General features: G+C 44.1%; 1 protein-coding gene across 1 annotated transcript in view; it reads left to right on the forward strand.

Annotated features, from left to right (window-relative positions):
- slc38a6 (solute carrier family 38 member 6) overlaps window positions 1-5,056 on the forward strand; it is a 31,599-nt gene extending 26,543 nt beyond the window's left edge. The window contains exons 14-16 of the mRNA XM_084311020.1: window positions 2,305-2,449; window positions 3,148-3,242; window positions 3,695-5,056. Of these exons, the coding sequence (XP_084167146.1) occupies window positions 2,305-2,449; window positions 3,148-3,242; window positions 3,695-3,778 (324 nt within the window). The 3' untranslated portion in view covers window positions 3,779-5,056. The remainder of the gene's footprint in view (window positions 1-2,304; window positions 2,450-3,147; window positions 3,243-3,694) is intronic.
- Window positions 5,057-18,440: the final 13,384 nt, after the last annotated feature.

Genomic DNA, 18,440 nt, shown 5'->3' on the forward strand with positions numbered 1-18,440 from the left:
CATACTTACTAGTTCTATGAGAGATATACCCACAAACCATACTTACTAGTTCTATGAGAGATATACCCACAAACCATACTTACTAGTTCTATGAGAGATATGCCCAGAAAGGTAAGAGGAAAGCAGACCATGGATGGACTTATAAACAAATACTGTATACATGTACGCAAGGCCATTGAAGACCACTGAACCCTGGCATAGGGTGCAATGGTGAGTGAGAGATTTGCAGCCTGTGACAAACCTCAGAGCACTGTGGTGCACAGTATCCAGCCAATGCAAGCATTAGGCAGAGGCGTGCATGTTCAACAGATCACCATAGTCAAGCGAGGGAAGCAATGCAGCCTCAACCAATATTTTCCTGGCAACAAAGGAAAAGCATTCTAAAATAAAACCCTGCATGAGCTTTAGTTTCTTTACCAAGTTTTCAATGTGAAGTTTAAAAGTTAAACGATCAAATAAAAAATCAATACCCAGATACCCTTGTACTGTGACACTAGTTCAATCTGATGTAATGTATATCTAATTGTATTTTATATTTAAAAGATTTTTTACAACATAGCATTTTTTTGGAACTTGTTTACTGCAACTTGTTTGGAACTTTAGTGGCTTAAACTTAGCTAGACAGTAGTCACCCCCAAACTGTAGTGCATGCATCAATGTTAAAAAGGATATACGGAATGGCGGCTAAGTGGCGCAGTGGGCAAGGCGCTCGCCACTAACGCAGGAGATGCTGGGTTCGAACCCCAGCTCTCGGCGTTGCTTCCGGCTTGGCTGGTCGTTCATACTAATACAATTGGCAGTATTAGGGGGTGGGAAAGTCGGTGGGTGGGGATCGGACGTTGTGGACAGCGACTCCTACAGGTCGGTTGGTGCGCCTGTACGCCTGATTGCTTTTACCAAACGGTTCGTGTTTCCGCGTTCCCGTTTTGCGCTCTGATTGGCCACTGACGTGTCTGGTCATGTGACATGTGCGCCCAATCGTGTGACAGCAAGTACTTTGGACGGTTAAGCTTAGGCGCTCTTTCGAAGTTGGTTACGGTTAGAGTTTGTCTTAGAGCAGGGCGATATCATGTGACGGCAAGTTATTTCGCCGGTTAAGCTTAGGCACTTTTTCGAAGTTGGTTAAGGTTAGAGTGTGGATCGTAGGCGTTAGGTAGTTTCCTGCTGGTCGAGGCGGAAATGGGCGCGTCATGCGATTGGGCGCACATGTCACATGACCAGAAACGCGCGTGGCCAATCAGAGCGCAAAACGGGAACGCGGAAACACGAACCGTTTGGTAAAAGCATAGACGCCGCCTGTACAGCAGAATCAGGAAGCATCGGGGGCAGCGTGAGCCTCCCACGCGTTACTCCTCGCCACTGAGAGATCGCGATGTGCAGGTGAAAAGATGCGACAGCTGCCTCCTCGTGTACCGGAGGGGACACGTGATGCAAGGCTTCGTCCACATTGCAGCCGACCAGTGGGAGGCATGGTCTAACAACGTTCGAGACAGGGGAGGGTAGAATTGGATAATACGAAATTGAGATGGGAGAAAAAATAGAAAATGGGGAGAAAAAGTAGATAAAAAAAAGGGGGGGGATATACGGGGGATGGACCACTTTTTCACAATCACCTGGATGGGAGGCAACACAGCGGGTCAATAGCAGCAGACAGGACAACAAAGACGATTTAGAAAGTGTTCTAGAACTCACCACTACTGTAAAGTACACCATAAACTGTAAATGAGTTTAATTACTCAGTGTATTATCGAGTATAAATAAAGATTGAATGAAAATAAATAGGAAGGACAGGCTGCTGGTGTAGCTTAGGAACCCTGGAGGAGGGAGAGAGAGAGGTCAGGGTAGGAAATACAGAGATGCACCCGTGTTATGAGCAAAGGAAGAGAACAGAACAGAGAAGAATCATACATATATCCTGATTCCCCACTGGCATGTATCCAGGTCCAGCTTTTTCTTTTTTCTGTTCTCCCATTTCTCCCCAATTTAGTCGTTATGCCAATTCCCTGTGTGTGTCACGGTCCTGATCATTGTGCTATCCTCGGTCGGTCTGGGGAGTGTAGACTATACCACACGCCTCCTCCGATACACATGGAGTCGCCAGCTGCTTCACTGGGAGAGCATAACGGCTATCTTCCCCGGATCCCCTCCCCGCCGAACAGACCGACCAGTAGGAGTCGCTAACGAGAGGACCAGGACCAAATATGGACTTTTGTTGGAAGAATGTGATGGAGACTGTTGTAACCCCTTTAGGTCAGCGCTGCCCCTGAGATGTGTTCGCACTCTGACCTGTGTTTTGTCTTTCAGGCCCGTAAGGCAGCCACCTTGATGCTGCGAGGAAATGGACCCTTCTCCTGGGTCTGCCATATCCTGTCCACGCTGGCCATCTTGGCCACAGTGCTGCTGCTGGCCATCTTCGTGCCGGACATCATGAATCTGTTCGGAGTCGTGGGTACGTGTCTGGCCATTTTGGCGGTCGGGGTGTGTAATGGTACAGTGCAGTCTAAACACATCCTCCCTTTGCTGCTCCTAGTGGTTGATATTGTCACCCTTCTGCACACTCTGCCCCGCCCCAATCTGTGACGTCAGAGTACCTAGTAAAAGAGGCAGTCTAACATAATTTTTTACATCTTCTTTCCTTCTTTCTTTCTTTCTTTCTTTCTTTCTTTCTTTCTTTCTTTCTTTCTTTCTTTCTTTCTTTCTTTCTTTCTTTCTTTCTTTCTTTCTTTCTTTCTTTCTTTCTTTCTTTCTTTCTTTCTTTCTTTCTTTCTTTCTTTCTTTCTTTCTTTCTTTCTTTATTATTTTTTATATCAACCACTAGAGCACAAAAGTCATGTGTTTCATTAGCAGTGTTTCATTACTATAATTCTATAACTATAATTCAAGACCCACAATGTCTCATAGGTCCTCGCATGATTTGAGTACTGTGATGCTTAAATTACATTTGGGTCCTACTAGGGAGACTAAATGCAAAAAATTTTGGGTCCCAGGCTAAAATGATTTTTAGTGGTGTTGCATTGAAGCGGTACAATGGCAGGGTTTCCATATCATTCATGTCTTGTAAGTCAGACATACTGCATAGTCCATATGCTCTGGGGTCAATCCTGAGGCCACCGAAGGTTTCAACCCCTTCCTGTTTTTGTCGTCCAGGGTCGACCACGTCTACCTGCCTGTTGTTTGTCTACCCGGGAATCTTTTACCTCAAGCTCGGCAATCAGCCTCTTCGGTCCAGGGAGTCGGTTGGGGTAAGTAGTTTATACACGTTCCAGATATTTTCTTATGGTTTTACAAGCCTCGGAACTGTGACTGTGACTTTTGCCCTTACTGCCCCCTGGTCTCTCGATCCGCCTTCCTCTCCCAAGTATCAGATCAGATGATTAATTAGCATTAAGAATCTACAGAAGCAGAAAAGGGTATCTTTACTCACAGGGTTTTTCACAATCCATTATAGAGTGTTAGGTTTCTTATTTCGTGTTCTTTTTTTTGTAAAGTGTGTTTTGTAATCCTGCAATTGCAATTTTTTCCATCCAATAGTTTGGAAAGCACTTTGTTACTCAGTTGTATTGAAAGACACTCTAAAAGATAAAGCTTTACTTTTTGAACCTTTACTATAGCTTGTTTATTATCATTCTGTTCAGAGACATTATATATAACCATTTAGTGACGTTGTAATGATACCAACTAACTCTGGTTCCAGGCTGTTATCCTGCTGGTGTCCGGTCTGTTTGTCGGAGTTCTCAGCCTGAGCATCATTATCATCACTTGGGTACAGAACTCGTGAATGGAACCCAGACGCCGAGCACAAACCAGGACCAGGACCAGAACCAAACCAAAAGGGAAAACACGTGCCAAAACAAGAGACTGTGAACTCTCCGGGAGAATATCCTCGTCTCTGGCTTCGTTGTGAACTCTCCGGGAGTATCCTCATCTCCTGCTTCGTTGTACACAATTGTAAGACGCTTTGGATAAAAGCGTCAGTGAAATGACTAAATATAAGTGGAAGAGAACAGGGCAGTATCACTGATACACCACTGTCAGATGAGACAAGTCCTAATGTGTGAACCACCGTCATGGTGCAGACTTTATCTGCAGTGCAATATTAGACGATTACGATAGAGATTTATATTTTTTTGTATTTTTTTTTAATTTTATTATTCAATTATGTAATTTCGGAAGATAAATGTGGTCGCCGCGCTAGCCTCGCAAGTTGCTTTGTCAAATCATGCAAGATTTCTCCTGGCTTGCGATGCTAACATGCCTAAACGACTTTGCAATTTGTGTGTTGACTCACGAGCATGTAGCATTGCCAGGGTTGTTGTATGATCTCTGTTTAGTCTTTTATTTTACACTTTTATTTTCAGGTTAGTTTTAATTAGACGGCGGTTTGATGACTATAATAGCCATGACATGTACAGTGCCTCTTTTCAAAGTCTTAAACCAAACCAGAATCCCAATCCTTTTATGTTGGATTCAGTGCTATGTTTACAGATATTTCTACCTCTATATCTTGCCAACGCATACTGTTGCCACAGTTACTGTGAAGTTATATTGTAAATGAAAAAGAAAATGCAATCCTTTTAAAAAAAAATGTATCTTCCCTTATCACCTAAATTAGCGTGTGGACTGTACCCACTCCTAAATTTTTTTTTTTTACATTTTTACCGGTCCCATTGTTGTAATTTTAACTAGTTTTTTATCTCCCCTTTGTTTACTAGGAAGAAATCATTCTGCCTTCTATGAAGTGACTAGCAGTGAATAGCAGAACACTATCATTCAGGAAATTATGTATATTGAAATTTATGCTGCTGCTTATGTTTACTTTACTTAAGACCAAATATTATGAACACTCAACTGTGTCGGACCAGTTTTAAGGCATTACCTGTATGCTTGCACCTTAAAGCTGCACCATGTAGTTTTGGAAAGAAAAAAGATTACCTCTACAATAATTTTTAACAAATGCTTGACATTTTCATCAATCTCGACACAAATCCCCAAAAATAACCCTTTGAAACAAAGCGAAAGAACACTGCGCTTAGAAGATGCTTCTTTATATGGTAGAGGTGGGAGGACAGATAAGTTCACAATGTGCTCCAGGGATCCAGTTTTTCAACATTATCCTGTATTATATATCCAGCACTGAAGATATATCATATTTCAATTGGACTTTTCAGTCCCCTCCCCAGCCCTCTCAAAACTACACAGTGCCCCTTTAAACGTGAACATATTTAATATGTTAAAAAGGGTTGATTTTTAATAAAAGGGAAATAATCTAATATGTACAAGTCTGACTTTTTGTTTTACTTGACCACTTTATCTTCTTCAGTGTCGTGAATGCTAATCAGTATAACATGTCACATTCACGGACATGTGTTTGATTGGCAGACGTCGTATTGACATTGGTACGAGTTCTTCAGTGTGGGACTGGGGGTTGTGGCTGTAGCTAATGCAAGCCAAATGCTACGTACGTTTCTAATCATGATGCTGTTTAGATTACCTTCGTGCAGCCTCTGGAACCTGCGGCCACCCCACTGCTGCTTTTAATCTAAGGAATTAGGCTGGCCAAACCCCCCCCATGCCACCCGCCCCTTGCACCCCCTTAAAGGAACACTCCACCAGAAGAATAGAGCTAATTTGTTATTATTTCACTGAACTGTATTCAATACTTCCTGGAATATGTGACATCACAGATACCAAACTCTTGAACTCAATAACTCTTACCAAATGTATTTATTCAAGATAGTTTTATAGTTTTAGGATATGTGTGAGATTATGGGCATAATAAAATTTCTTTATTTCTTTGGAATGCTCTTTTAAAGAAGGTTCCCCTAGGTAGAGTGTTTAAATGATCCTTGTCTATGATATATTATATCCTTGTCTTCCAGGCTCCTCTCTGAAGGACGGTTTTATGAAACAGAACAGTCCCCCCCCCCCATGACTGCCTGCATCATAGCCACTATCAACATGGGTGTGTCTTGGCTGTTCTAGTTTAAGCCCATTTATGTTTGATTATGTGGGGAGGATTTCCACAGGCTGCGTCTGTAGATAACATGGTTGCTAAACAGTCGCAGACGCCACGATTGTCAATGTCAGCCTTTCTGTCACCATCGTTGTCTGTTGGTCAGGAGGACACAAGCTTCTCTGAAGTGGTGATAATAATAATAATAATAATTATAATCAAGAACACAACACGACGCGCCTTCACAGCTTCTCTACAGGAGGGACAACCACACCAAACTCAAACACTGCGCAAGATTACCACCTAGTGGTGGATCATGTCCATAGCAAGTCCATAACTCAATCCCCTCACCGCTTTGTTGACATTCCTTGCTTGGGTTTAATGCAAGCTTATATATGTTATATATATATATAACATAACTAGATAAAGCACCCCTCCCCCAACCCCAGCTTTTATCATGCGTTGGTGCTGTGTACGCTGCTAATATAGACCAGAGTTGTTCTAATGGAAGCCTGGTTAAGGCATGTGTCCTCAGCTCAGGGCGGGAGTGTTTTTGTTTAGTTAAACTCACTCGCACCCCTGGGCCTTTGTCCAACAGTATGACAACACTGTCTCCCAGGGTTTAAAAGCCGGAATGGGCCAGAGGTTGATGTTGGGGCTGAAATTAAACCCCTGTTGGCAGCCGGTGCTCTGATATTATTTTAAGAGGTGTCTGTTGTGTTCTTTGAAAATTGTTTTCTGTTGTTGGAAATCTAGGTTTGACCAGTTCTGCTCCCATGTCCCTACTTTGACCCTTGTTGTGTGCATGTGTGCGTGCATGTATGTGTGTGTGTGTACATACAGATTGTATATAGGGTGCGGTCAACTTTTTGACCCTAGACTGGTCCACCAATCAAGACCATGACCAAACATGACATCCTGCATGAGCGTCCCACTTCCTATTGGTTCAGGGCAGCAGACTAATGGGCTGGGATCACAGCACAATAAGAACATACAGTGCACTGCAACATTTGCTTACCGTTTACCTAACCACATGCAAAAATAAATCAACATAGACTGGGAAGGGTGTGTTCAAGGGTCTTCTCACATACACCTGCTCTCACACCCTGGCTGATGAGTGTTTGGCTTTGTTAGCGCAATGCAGCTCAACAGAATGGCAGTGTAATGCTGTTATGCGGGTGTCATCTTTAGATGAAGTGCTCTCTATCTACTTTTTCATCCTGACATCTTCTTCTGTTCTCTCCCCGTCCCTCTGCCTCCGCACTGCTTTTCTGCTCTTAATTGATTTCCATGGTCTATCACTAACGGTGCTTTTCATGTCACAGTAAGAGCATTCCTCTCGCTGAGCTCTCTTTCTAAGACCACATATGTCCTTTCATTCACACTGCTTCGGTCATGAATGAAGGGGGAAAGAATGCTTCTTATTCTCGGGCTCTTGACTTGGTTCTATATTATGGTTTGCCCTGAGTACTTTGTTGAATTGGTATGTTGGTGCTTTTTCGGTTGGTTGAGCTTTTCCGCGGCCATTGTACTTGTATGATGCGCGTGTGTCAAATAAAGACGTTGACTGAAAATGCCTTAATAGAAATATGGTAGTGGCATCTCTATTGGGAATAATTGACACTCTGCTGAATGCTGTTTATACAACTCTATTGATGGAAGGTCTACAGCCAGTCAAAGTGTCAGAATAGCCCCATTGGCATGATGAACTGTCTCGCAAACTAGGCTCATGTGAGGCAAAGTGTAGCAGCAGTCGGTGGACAGTATTTCTTACAATAGTGACAAAAAGTACAAAAGACTGCACTTGTGATTTTCCATGTCTTATACATAAATGCCGCATGACTTCTGAATTCCATTGCCGTCTGTCGCATCTTTAATGCCTGATGTGTCTAAGGACCGCTTACTGTAGGCTGTGCATGATGTGTGAAGGCCTTCGCCACCCAACTCCACTGTTCACAATATCTGGGCTACATTCACTCAATAAAGCTCTCTCCACTTCCACCTACTACATTGACAACTCGAGTGCTTAAACCTTTCTATACAGCGAACACAATGTCTGCATCAATAGAGACCCTTTAAACAGCACAGAGTCCAGAATTGGCTGACGTGCTCGTCACTGCTCTTTCCACAATCAGGGCGGGCACAATGGCAGCAGCACAATAATGGCACAATAGACGGACTCCAAGACTGCTGTCACCATAGTGACCAAGAAGAGGACACAATAAGCCCCAGGAGGATTATAAATGTTGTATTGTATAGTGGAATAAAAGTCAAGAGTGAACACAAAATGACAACAAATAAGCAAGGGGGTGTTTACTGTATAATATTGCAAATAACTTTAACCATAGCACCATAGAGATACAACTATAGATGCATAGTTGTTGATGAAGTGGGATTAAAAATGCAGCCATTTTACCTGGGTATTACAACCAGTATTGTTTCATCAGCAAAGGAATGGTTGATTTAAACTAATACAGTGAGAGAAACATTTAAAACATTCTAAATGCACTGCTTGATTTGACATTTCTTTATTTCATGCCTCAATTATTTTCTTGAGCTATTAAGCATTTTGTAGTTTACCACAGCTGGGAAATACAAGTGGAAGTATTTCCTTTCAACCAGTTAATCTCTAGCTCTAATCATTCAGATTTAAAACTATTCATTAGTCATCATTATCTTGGCCACTATTAGCAAATCTGATGAGTAGGGACAAACCAAAATCAAAGTCAATGGTCTATTGACTATAATGGTCTATTATCAGGTTTATCTAAGAAAGTGAGATATTGACCACCCCTAGAAAAATGGTTATTGTGGCTAAAAATGCATTTAAATTGTACTCCCATGTTAGCCCCTCTGTAGAAAATGTATTCAAGTAAGATGTTTCCAACTATTATAGACACCATAGGTGGTTACAAATATAATTCAATACATTATAACAGTTAAAGTAAGGTTTATGTAAAAATAGAAGAAGAAAAAGCACCATACATGCTACTTTTCTCATTGGCTTTAGTTCATGCAGGTTTAGAACTGTACACAGGTAAGACCATACGCTTAAATCCCAGAATGGCAATTCATTATGACATGTCATATCTAATGTTTTATATCTATGCATATCATTTGAATACATAGAATTACTATTTTCTAGGATGGCAATTTCCTTTGCCTCCCAAGACAGACAAGTGCAAGCCATTTGTTTGTGACTACAAATGTCCCCACCTTCCATGCTCTGCTGAGGAACTTGATGTTTAAATGTATGTGTCGTTTATTAGAGTAAAAAAAACAAGATAATAGGTGCCATTAGTGATGTAAAACAAAGTGATACAAGGTACTCCTCTGATTTGTGGAAACATTGGAATCGGTGCATTTATGTAACACGTATGTTGTCATGGGAATGGGCATTGTTTCATGCGTGGACGGTGCATGAGACCGGCTCAGACAGCTGGAATGTTCAATGCGACTGCCACCAGAGCATTCATTCAAATGGCGCCTTTGCCAATAGTAACACAAGATTTCTGAGTGTCAATCAATAGTGATTTCCATGCCAACATTAGCCTGTCAGCCCATCATAGGTGTACCAGCCAAACCACCATGCAAGAATGCAGAGTTTGAATGGGAAATTGAATTCTGCCAATGACACTTTTATGACTTTAACCCTTAGTTGTCTTTGGTGGATGAGGAGAAGAGATTGAGGAGAAAGAGGAGTGAGGGGGACACAATGGTCGGCAACACAGTATGGGGCTTTGAGCTGGGACTGTTTTTTGGGGCAGGGGGATGGGGGGGGGGGGGTTGAACTTGCCTGCGATCCCATCAGCTCTCGGCTGAGCCCTTAATGCGGCCCTGACGCCTCGCTGGCGAAGGGGCCACGCTGCCTCACATCTGGACTCAATTACCCCTGTGACAGAGCCCCCCTCGCCTCTCCTCCGACTCCTCTGTCCTGCCCCGGACCCGCCAGTCTCACACTTAAATTCCTTCACTTTTCACAACACCATTCTTTCTGTCTGTCTGCCCCTCTTTCCTCTCTCCCCCCTCCCTGTTTCCTCCTAAAAAAAAGAAAAATGTCTTACAACACTGGACAGTATTGCCCCCCCTCTCTGCTCTCTCTCTCTCTTTCTCTCTCTCTCTCTGAAGGATAAATCCAAATAGGCCAAATACATACTGTATATATATCTACCTTCCTTCATGTAAGTTACACAGCACATACATGATGGTGTTATACATCATGTGTAACATAAACCCATGCCCCCCCCCCCCCCCTCTCTCTCTCCATATTCTGTCCATTCAATGCCCTCAGCCTGCATCATGTTTCCCTCTGGCTGAGCACAGGCAGTAAACACCACTTGCGAATAAAGGGACATTTACACCAAATCAGCTTTTACAGGTGTGATTTATGGACTGGTTGTACTTACACAGAGAGAGCCCTGGGGCTGTGTGTGTGTGTGTGTGTGTGTGTGTGTGTGTGTGTGTGTGTGTGTGTGTGTGTGTGTGTGTGTGTGTGTGTGTGTGTGTGTGTGTGTGTGTGTGTGTGTGTGTGTGTGTGTGTGTGTGTGTGTGTGTGTGTGTGTGTGTGTGTGTGTGTGTGTGTGTGTGTGTGTGTGTGTGTGTGTGTGTGTGTGTGTGTGTGTGTGTGTGTGTGTGTGTGTGTGTGTGTGTGTGTGTGTGTGTGTGTGTGTGTGTGTGTGTGTGTGTGTGTGTGTGTGTGTGTGTGTGTGTGTGTGTGTGTGTGTGTGTGTGTGTGTGTGTGTGTGTGTGTGTGTGTGTGTGTGTGTGTGTGTGTGTGTGTGTGTGTGTGTGTGTGTGTGTGTGTGTGTGTGTGTGTGTGTGTGTGTGTGTGTGTGTGTGTGTGTGTGTGTGTGTGTGTGTGTGTGTGTGTGTGTGTGTGTGTGTGTGTGTGTGTGTGTGTGTGTGTGTGTGTGTGTGTGTGTGTGTGTGTGTGTGTGTGTGTGTGTGTGTGTGTGTGTGTGTGTGTGTGTGTGTGTGTGTGTGTGTGTGTGTGTGTGTGTGTGTGTGTGTGTGTGTGTGTGTGTGTGTGTGTGTGTGTGTGTGTGTGTGTGTGTGTGTGTGTGTGTGTGTGTGTGTGTGTGTGTGTGTGTGTGTGTGTGTGTGTGTGTGTGTGTGTGTGTGTGTGTGTGTGTGTGTGTGTGTGTGTGTGTGTGTGTGTGTGTGTGTGTGTGTGTGTGTGTGTGTGTGTGTGTGTGTGTGTGTGTGTGTGTGTGTGTGTGTGTGTGTGTGTGTGTGTGTGTGTGTGTGTGTGTGTGTGTGTGTGTGTGTGTGTGTGTGTGTGTGTGTGTGTGTGTGTGTGTGTGTGTGTGTGTGTGTGTGTGTGTGTGTGTGTGTGTGTGTGTGTGTGTGTGTGTGTGTGTGTGTGTGTGTGTGTGTGTGTGTGTGTGTGTGTGTGTGTGTGTGTGTGTGTGTGTGTGTGTGTGTGTGTGTGTGTGTGTGTGTGTGTGTGTGTGTGTGTGTGTGTGTGTGTGTGTGTGTGTGTGTGTGTGTGTGTGTGTGTGTGTGTGTGTGTGTGTGTGTGTGTGTGTGTGTGTGTGTGTGTGAGAGTGCATTGTATGAGAATCCAAGTGAAATAACAAATGCTTTGTGTGTGTGTGTGTGTGTGTGTGTGTGTGTGTGTGTGTGTGTGTGTGTGTGTGTGTGTATACATGCATGCATCTGTAAACCCTCTTCTCGCTCAGTTCAGTATGAGGACTACATAGGGAGGAAGACTCTGCACAGCAGTACTCACGCTTGCTTAGAAATTCAGTGACAAAGACACCAACATTTCAAGTTCAAGTTTGTTTATTAAATATCACAATAAAATACACATACTTTGTGGTGAAATGCTTGGTTCTGTATGAGCCCCTGAGAGTGTGCTACCAAGGTCTTCTTCAGTGTGACCCTCCTTCACCCGAAGAAGGTCATAGTCCTGAAACGCAGCCGCCTTTGTCAAGCATATTGGAAGTGAGCTTGAATACCAAGTAGTAGCAAGTCTTCACTCTTAGTATTCAGTTTCTTTAGTATTCAGTTTCTTTGTCACTCGTTGCACTTGGAGCATAATGCTTATGACAAAATATATATATTCAGTTCAGTATGAGCCGAGACTCTAAAAAGCTTGTATTCTATTTACAGAGAGGTCGGGGGTTCCAGTGTGGTTCTAGGTGACTGAGGGAAGGGAGGGGGGGGGGGGTTCTGGTGCTCCAACCCACTGACTGATGGAGGTAATTGGGTTTTTGGGGCTGGTGCAGGGGGCATGGCGTGGGTATATAATACGAGCCCCGCGGGCCCTCTCTCGCCGGGGTCAACACTCACTCATACGGGGCTGGAAACGGCCCTCGCCGTATACCTGGCCCATATTCTCCTTATTCCCCACCAGCCCATCTGGCACCAAATGCTACGGTTCATTAGCTGCAGCTATAGGGTGGACCTGGGCCGGGAGCCAGAGGATTGAGCTGTCCCGCGTTACACAGACATAAATTGGGAGCGTGGACTGTGAGGGGGAAATGTGTAAAAACGCTACAGGTGGCAGGCAGTCACACGGTCCTATGCTGCATAGAGGATACAGGAGTCCACATGGTAGCTGCCCCTGTGCTTATTACGTGCAAAATGGAGAGAGAGAGTGCATGTACATATACAGAGAGAGAGAGAATGCATGTACATATACAGAGAGAGAGAATACATGTACATATACAGAGAGAGAGGAGAGAGAGAGAGAGAGAGAGAGAGAGAGAGAGAGAGAGAGACAGAGAGAGAGAGCATGCATGTGCATATACAGAGAGAGAGGGGGATAATGCATGTACATATACAGAGAGAGGGGGGAGAGAGAGAGAATGCATATACATATACTGTACACAGAGAGAGAGAATGCATGTACATATACAGAGAGAGAGAGAGAGAGAAGAGAGAGAGAGAGAGAGAGAGAGAGAGAGAGAGAGAGAGAGAGAGAGAGAGAATGCATGTACATATACAGAGAGGGGGAGAGAGAGGGGGGGGGAGAGAGAGAGGGAGAGAGAGGGGGGGGGAGAGAGAGAATGCATGTACATTATACAGGGAGAAAGAGAGGGAGAATCCATGTACATATACAGAGAGAGAGGGGGGAGAGAGAAAGAGAGAGAGAATGCATGTACATATACACAGAGAGAGAGAGAAAGAGAATGCATAAAGTACATATACAGAGAGAGAGAATGCATGTACATATACAGAGAGAGAGAGAGAGAGAGAGGAGAGAGAGGAGAGAGAGAGAGAGAGAGAGAGAGAGAGAGAGAGAGAGAGAGAGAGAGAGAGAGAGAGTGTGAGCATGCATGCATGTACATATACACGCACATACGCACGCGCACAGTCGCACACGTATGTGCCGTGCATGTTGGTGTGTAGTTGCGGGCAGTTCTCCCATGGGAGCATAACTCATGATTTTGGTCATGACAACCACTGCAGTGAGTAGACTACTAGACTGTGGAGAAAAAGATGCAAAGCACAGGGGAGTTGGCCAAAAAGTACGAGTGAAGAGGTGGGGGGGAGGGGGGCAGTTGGGAAAACACAGAGATCAAACAAATCATCTGTCTGGATCGTAAAAATGCCAAGTCTGGCACCACCAGGGAAGTGACCGGAGAGAGAGAAAAGAGAGACATACATACTCAGACGGAATAGCTTCATCGTGATAGAGAGATAGACGAGGGAGAGAGGTGTGTGTGTATGAGGAGGATGAGAGCAGAACTTCAGCAGTCTCATTCTGCCCTCTGCTGGGCAGTAGGAAACTCAGAAAATATGGAGGAGAAAAAAGTATATTGAGACTGTAAAGTTAGTGGTTCTCAAAGTGGGGCCCGGGGCCCTCGGGGGAACCACTGAGGAAGTCCCCAGCAAAATGAAGAATATACCTGATTCATTTCTTAGACAATTGAATTGACTATTAGCACAATGAGAGAATGTACAGGAATATATTAGGGCTGCTCCTTCTTAGATGATTAGTCGATTTGGTCGATTTGGTCGATTTGGTCTTAATCGACCAAAACTTTGTTGAACGAGTTATTTTCAGAAAAATTATGAACACCTCTTTGCTCTAGATTTAGACGTCGTTGATTAAACCAACTCATCAATTAGTTAACAAAGTCCTAGTCGACGAGAATTTCTTTAGTCGAGGACATCACAAGATTTACGGCTACCTACCCCACTACAGTACAGACAGAGATGCTGGTTTGTACTACATCATTATCTGACAACGAATCATCTTCTCAGATAGGGGTCCCTGGGACAAAATGGGGTGCCAGATACATACTGTATTTATTTTTCTAATTATGTTAAACACTGTTATTTAGCATAGCTTTAATTGTGTTCATAAATGCATGAATCATAAAGGTATTTTATTTGACTAAATATTTTGCAAACCATTTGAGGTGTACACTTGATCAAGCCGTTGTGACTAGAATTTTCAGAACTCAACATCCTTAAATGAGGATTCTTTGAGAAGATAACCCGAATGAATAAGCTAAGGTGCCAGAATACTGAAGAGCTGTAGGCCTACTAGTTTCTGCACCCCCTATGTCCATGCACGTTTCTTTAAAGGAACACACCAAATTATGGGATATGCACTTACCGTCTTTTCCAGAGTCAGACAAGAAGATACCCGGTAGATACTAATTCCCTCTCTATGTGCTCAGTAGAAAGCTATCTGGCTGCAAGCTAGCCTAGCTTAGCACAAATTAATGGAAGTGAGAACGTATTTGCTAGTTGTTGACCAAAAACACCTTTCCCTGAGTTTTAAGCTAGGCTAGCTGATCCGTATCCGCTTCCATTAATTTGTGCTAAGCTAGGCTAGCTGGCAGCCAGATAGCTTTCTACTAAACGCACAGAGATGAAATTGGTATCTAAGATAGGAAGCGCATGCATTTCAATAATGTTGGCATGTTCCTTTAATTCCACAAAAAGCCTAACTTTCTGTCATGAGATACAATTCTAAAATAAGTGGGGAATGGGGGAAGAAACACCTTTTGTAATGTCTGTGGCAATTTCATTTTATATTCAATTTTTATTATTTCAAATTATTGTCATTATTGTTATTATTATTATTATTGCTGTTATTGTCCTGTGAAATCTTGTTATTATTATTATTATTACTACTGTATTGTGTTTTGTCTTGTTTCATGTGAAGAAAAAGAGAAAATTAACAAAATTACGAGGAAACATTTGAAAAACAAAAACACACCTCAAAGGGTTTAATGCCTCTTGCCAATGATTACTTGCCAGTGAGTAGATCCACAAAAGGAAGAGAAATTCCTTACAGAACATTGGGAACCCCCCCCACCTCTCTCTCTCTGCCCACACACAGAGATGGTCTCATATCTGCTGTCCTTATCATGACACTCTCCACTCTGTAAGGTCATGTCTAAGAGGTTGTTTAGAAGACAGGCTCTAGCCCAGGGATGTGTAAGATCTGGGACATGGGCTCTTTATTTGAAACAGCTGGAGGAGGGGAGATGTGGGGTGCTGACATTTGGCAGAGGAGGGCAAGAGGTCAAGCCTAACACTAATAAAGTCAAGACTTTGATCATGGCATTTATGGATGCTCTAAACCCCTAAACCCCTGCAAAGGCGCAGTGCCCAGAGAGAGGGAGAGAGAGAGAGATAGAGAGAGAATGAAGCATGCAAGCATTCTTCCAGTGAGGTATGTATGTATGGTATGAACAGTGGTGCAGTGGTGGTAGGACGGGGTAAGACGCCGTCCTAGTAGTTCGCTGAGCAGAAGTGCGCGCAATTGCGCACGGATGTGCACGCGCGCACACAAAAATGCGTTCACAATTGTCACTGGACTCGTCGCGCCATGCGCCAAGTACCCGGCCGGCACTTATCACCTAGACTTTGCATAATAATAGGATACCGATAGCATAACAATGAGAAGAGCCAAACCAAAATACAAGCCCTGTACCAATTGGTGGGGGTTTGCTTGATCTGTGGTCCCGACTGGAAGGATGAGACATTAAGTTGTGCTTCAGTCTGAAGGAAACTGTCCTTCTGTAAACTAAGTTACATTGTTAATTTAGTTTGTATTTACTTTTCTAGTTTAAGTTAATTCAATTAAAGAAATTGTAACTACAATTACATTTAAAACATTGTTATGCATAATAATCATCTGTTCTGTGCGCAAGCGAGGGAACATGTATGCGCATGCGCGTGCACGTGGCGTCTGGGCAGTTCCCATATTACGACTGCACCACTGGGTATGAAGCATATTTCAGATTTCCAGCACACTAAACTGGTCTAACCTACTCGGTTTATGGTATGATGAAAACAGAAACATGGGTTAACTGGAATTCCTAGATTTATTATGGGCCTATCCAGAAATCTTAGCGTATACTCAGTCTTCATGCTCACTATAATAGCAACCGTAGAATTACATAGAAGGGTCGTGGCGTAGCTTGCCACAGCGTGGTGCAATTTCTCATAGAACCAGGAACAGGTGAGTCACGGCCAGGTCCAGTGGTGCAGTCGTAATATGGGAACTGCCCAGACGCCACGTGCACCCGCACGCGCATACATGTTCCCTTAATGTCTCATCCTTCCAGTCGGGACCACAGATCAAGCAAACCCCCACCAATTGGTACAGGGCTTGTATTTTGGTTTGGCTCTTCTCGTTGTTATGCTATCCGTATCCTATTATTTGGTAACGTTATGTCGTCAGCTGTCCACTTGGTCAGCTGTGAGCTGTCCGCTTGCCCCCCTTCACCCCCCCCCCCACCCGCGCCCACCCAAATGTAGTTCACACCGGCCGCTACTGCCTAAATGTTTTTAAATCACTAAATGGCACGGCTCCTCCCTATCTATCCGAGCTCTTGCACCACCGATCCCTCAGATCAGCTGAACAGCTGCTATTGGTGGTGCCTAGAACCAGAACTAGGCTCAAGACTAGGGGAGACAGAGCCTTCTCCACCGCAGTGCCTAGATTGTGGAACAGCCTCCCCCTCAGCGTACGGGCCGCCCAGACCGTGCAGGCTTTTAAATCACTTTTAAAAACCTACCTGTTCTCCTTGGCCTTCCCCCCCACTTAATCACCACTAGACCCCTGGCCCTTCTTTTTTTTTGATCCACTTTTTCTCCCATTTTCTATATTTTCTCCCATCCCAATTTCGTATCATCCAATTCAACCCTCCCCTGTCACGAACGCTGTTTCTTGCCTCCCACAAGCCGGCTGCAATGTGGACTAAGTCATACATAGCACAAGTCCCCTCCGGTACTTGAGGTAACAGCAGTCGCATCTTTTCACCTGCGCAGCTCGATCTCTCAGTGGCGAGGAGTAACGCGTGGGAGGCTCACGCTGCCCCCGACACTTCCTGATTCTACTGCGCAGGTGCACCAACCGACCTGTAGGAGTCGCTGTCCACAACGCCCGATCCCCACCCATCAGTTTCCCACCCCCTAATACGGCCAATGTGTATTAGTACGGACGACCAGCTAAACTGAAAGCAAATGTGGAGCGCTGGGCTCGAACTGACGAGCCCAGCGTCTCCAGCATTTCGTGGCGAGCGCCTTGCCCACTACGCCACGTAGCCGCCCGACCCCTGGCCCTTCTATCATCTTTGTTTTACTGTGTCCTACCTGTTTTTATTACTTTCATTGCTTTACTGTGTTTTAATCTTATCTTGCATCATATTATTTTGTTTTTATCAACCTGCCTGTGAAGCACTTTGGTGCCAGCTGCCGCTGCCTGGAAATGTGCTATAAAAATTAAATTGACTTGACTTGACTTGACTATCACTGCGTTGCGTGAAATCACTGACTGCGCCCCAAGAGGAGTGGTTCGGTAAAAAATAGTTCAGAGTATATTTGCTTAGAAAACGTAATTGTCGAATTCAATTATTTTTTATTTCTCCATGTGGTAAATACACAGGTCACAACATGTTTACAGGAACGTTTTGGAGTTGTATTTGGCGTGTATTTCGTGACTGTAAGGAACTTCAGGGTAAAGGTCTGACCCACTTCCAGTGATGAAGCTAAGCTATGCTAACGGAGCGGCTGTTCCCTAAGCCTAATGCACGCACAGAGAAGAAAAGGGTATGTATCTTCTTGTCTAACTCCAGGGAAGATGGCAAATAACCTAATTTCCCAAAATGTTGGCGTTTTCCTTTAACACATTGAATGCCCATCACGAGATTTATCTGGTTATCAGCCCGTGGGTTGAATGCCCATCACGAGAATTCTCTGATTTTTTTTTATTAGCGATCTGAATTCATATTTCATCAACCGAGTCTACCGTTGGTAATCCTGCCCCGCCAGGCGCTCAGATGTGAAAAAAGCGCCCCCTATCGTCTCCCAGATGGTAATGCACCATTTTGGATTGGACTCGATGAAAATGGATGAGAGAAAAAAACTCTGAAATCCACATTTTACTTCTCACGCATGTAACTGGAGCCCTCAGCACAGCGTTTACTATGTGTTTTACAGTATATGCGTAGGATCAATAAAAGGATTGATTTTTGGAATGGCGTGTCTTAGGATAATCAGACCCGTTTTCACG

Source organism: Notolepis coatsorum (genome assembly GCF_963971535.1).
Source record: "Notolepis coatsorum genome assembly, chromosome: 3".
NCBI classification, from domain to species: Eukaryota; Metazoa; Chordata; class Actinopteri; order Aulopiformes; family Paralepididae; genus Notolepis; species Notolepis coatsorum.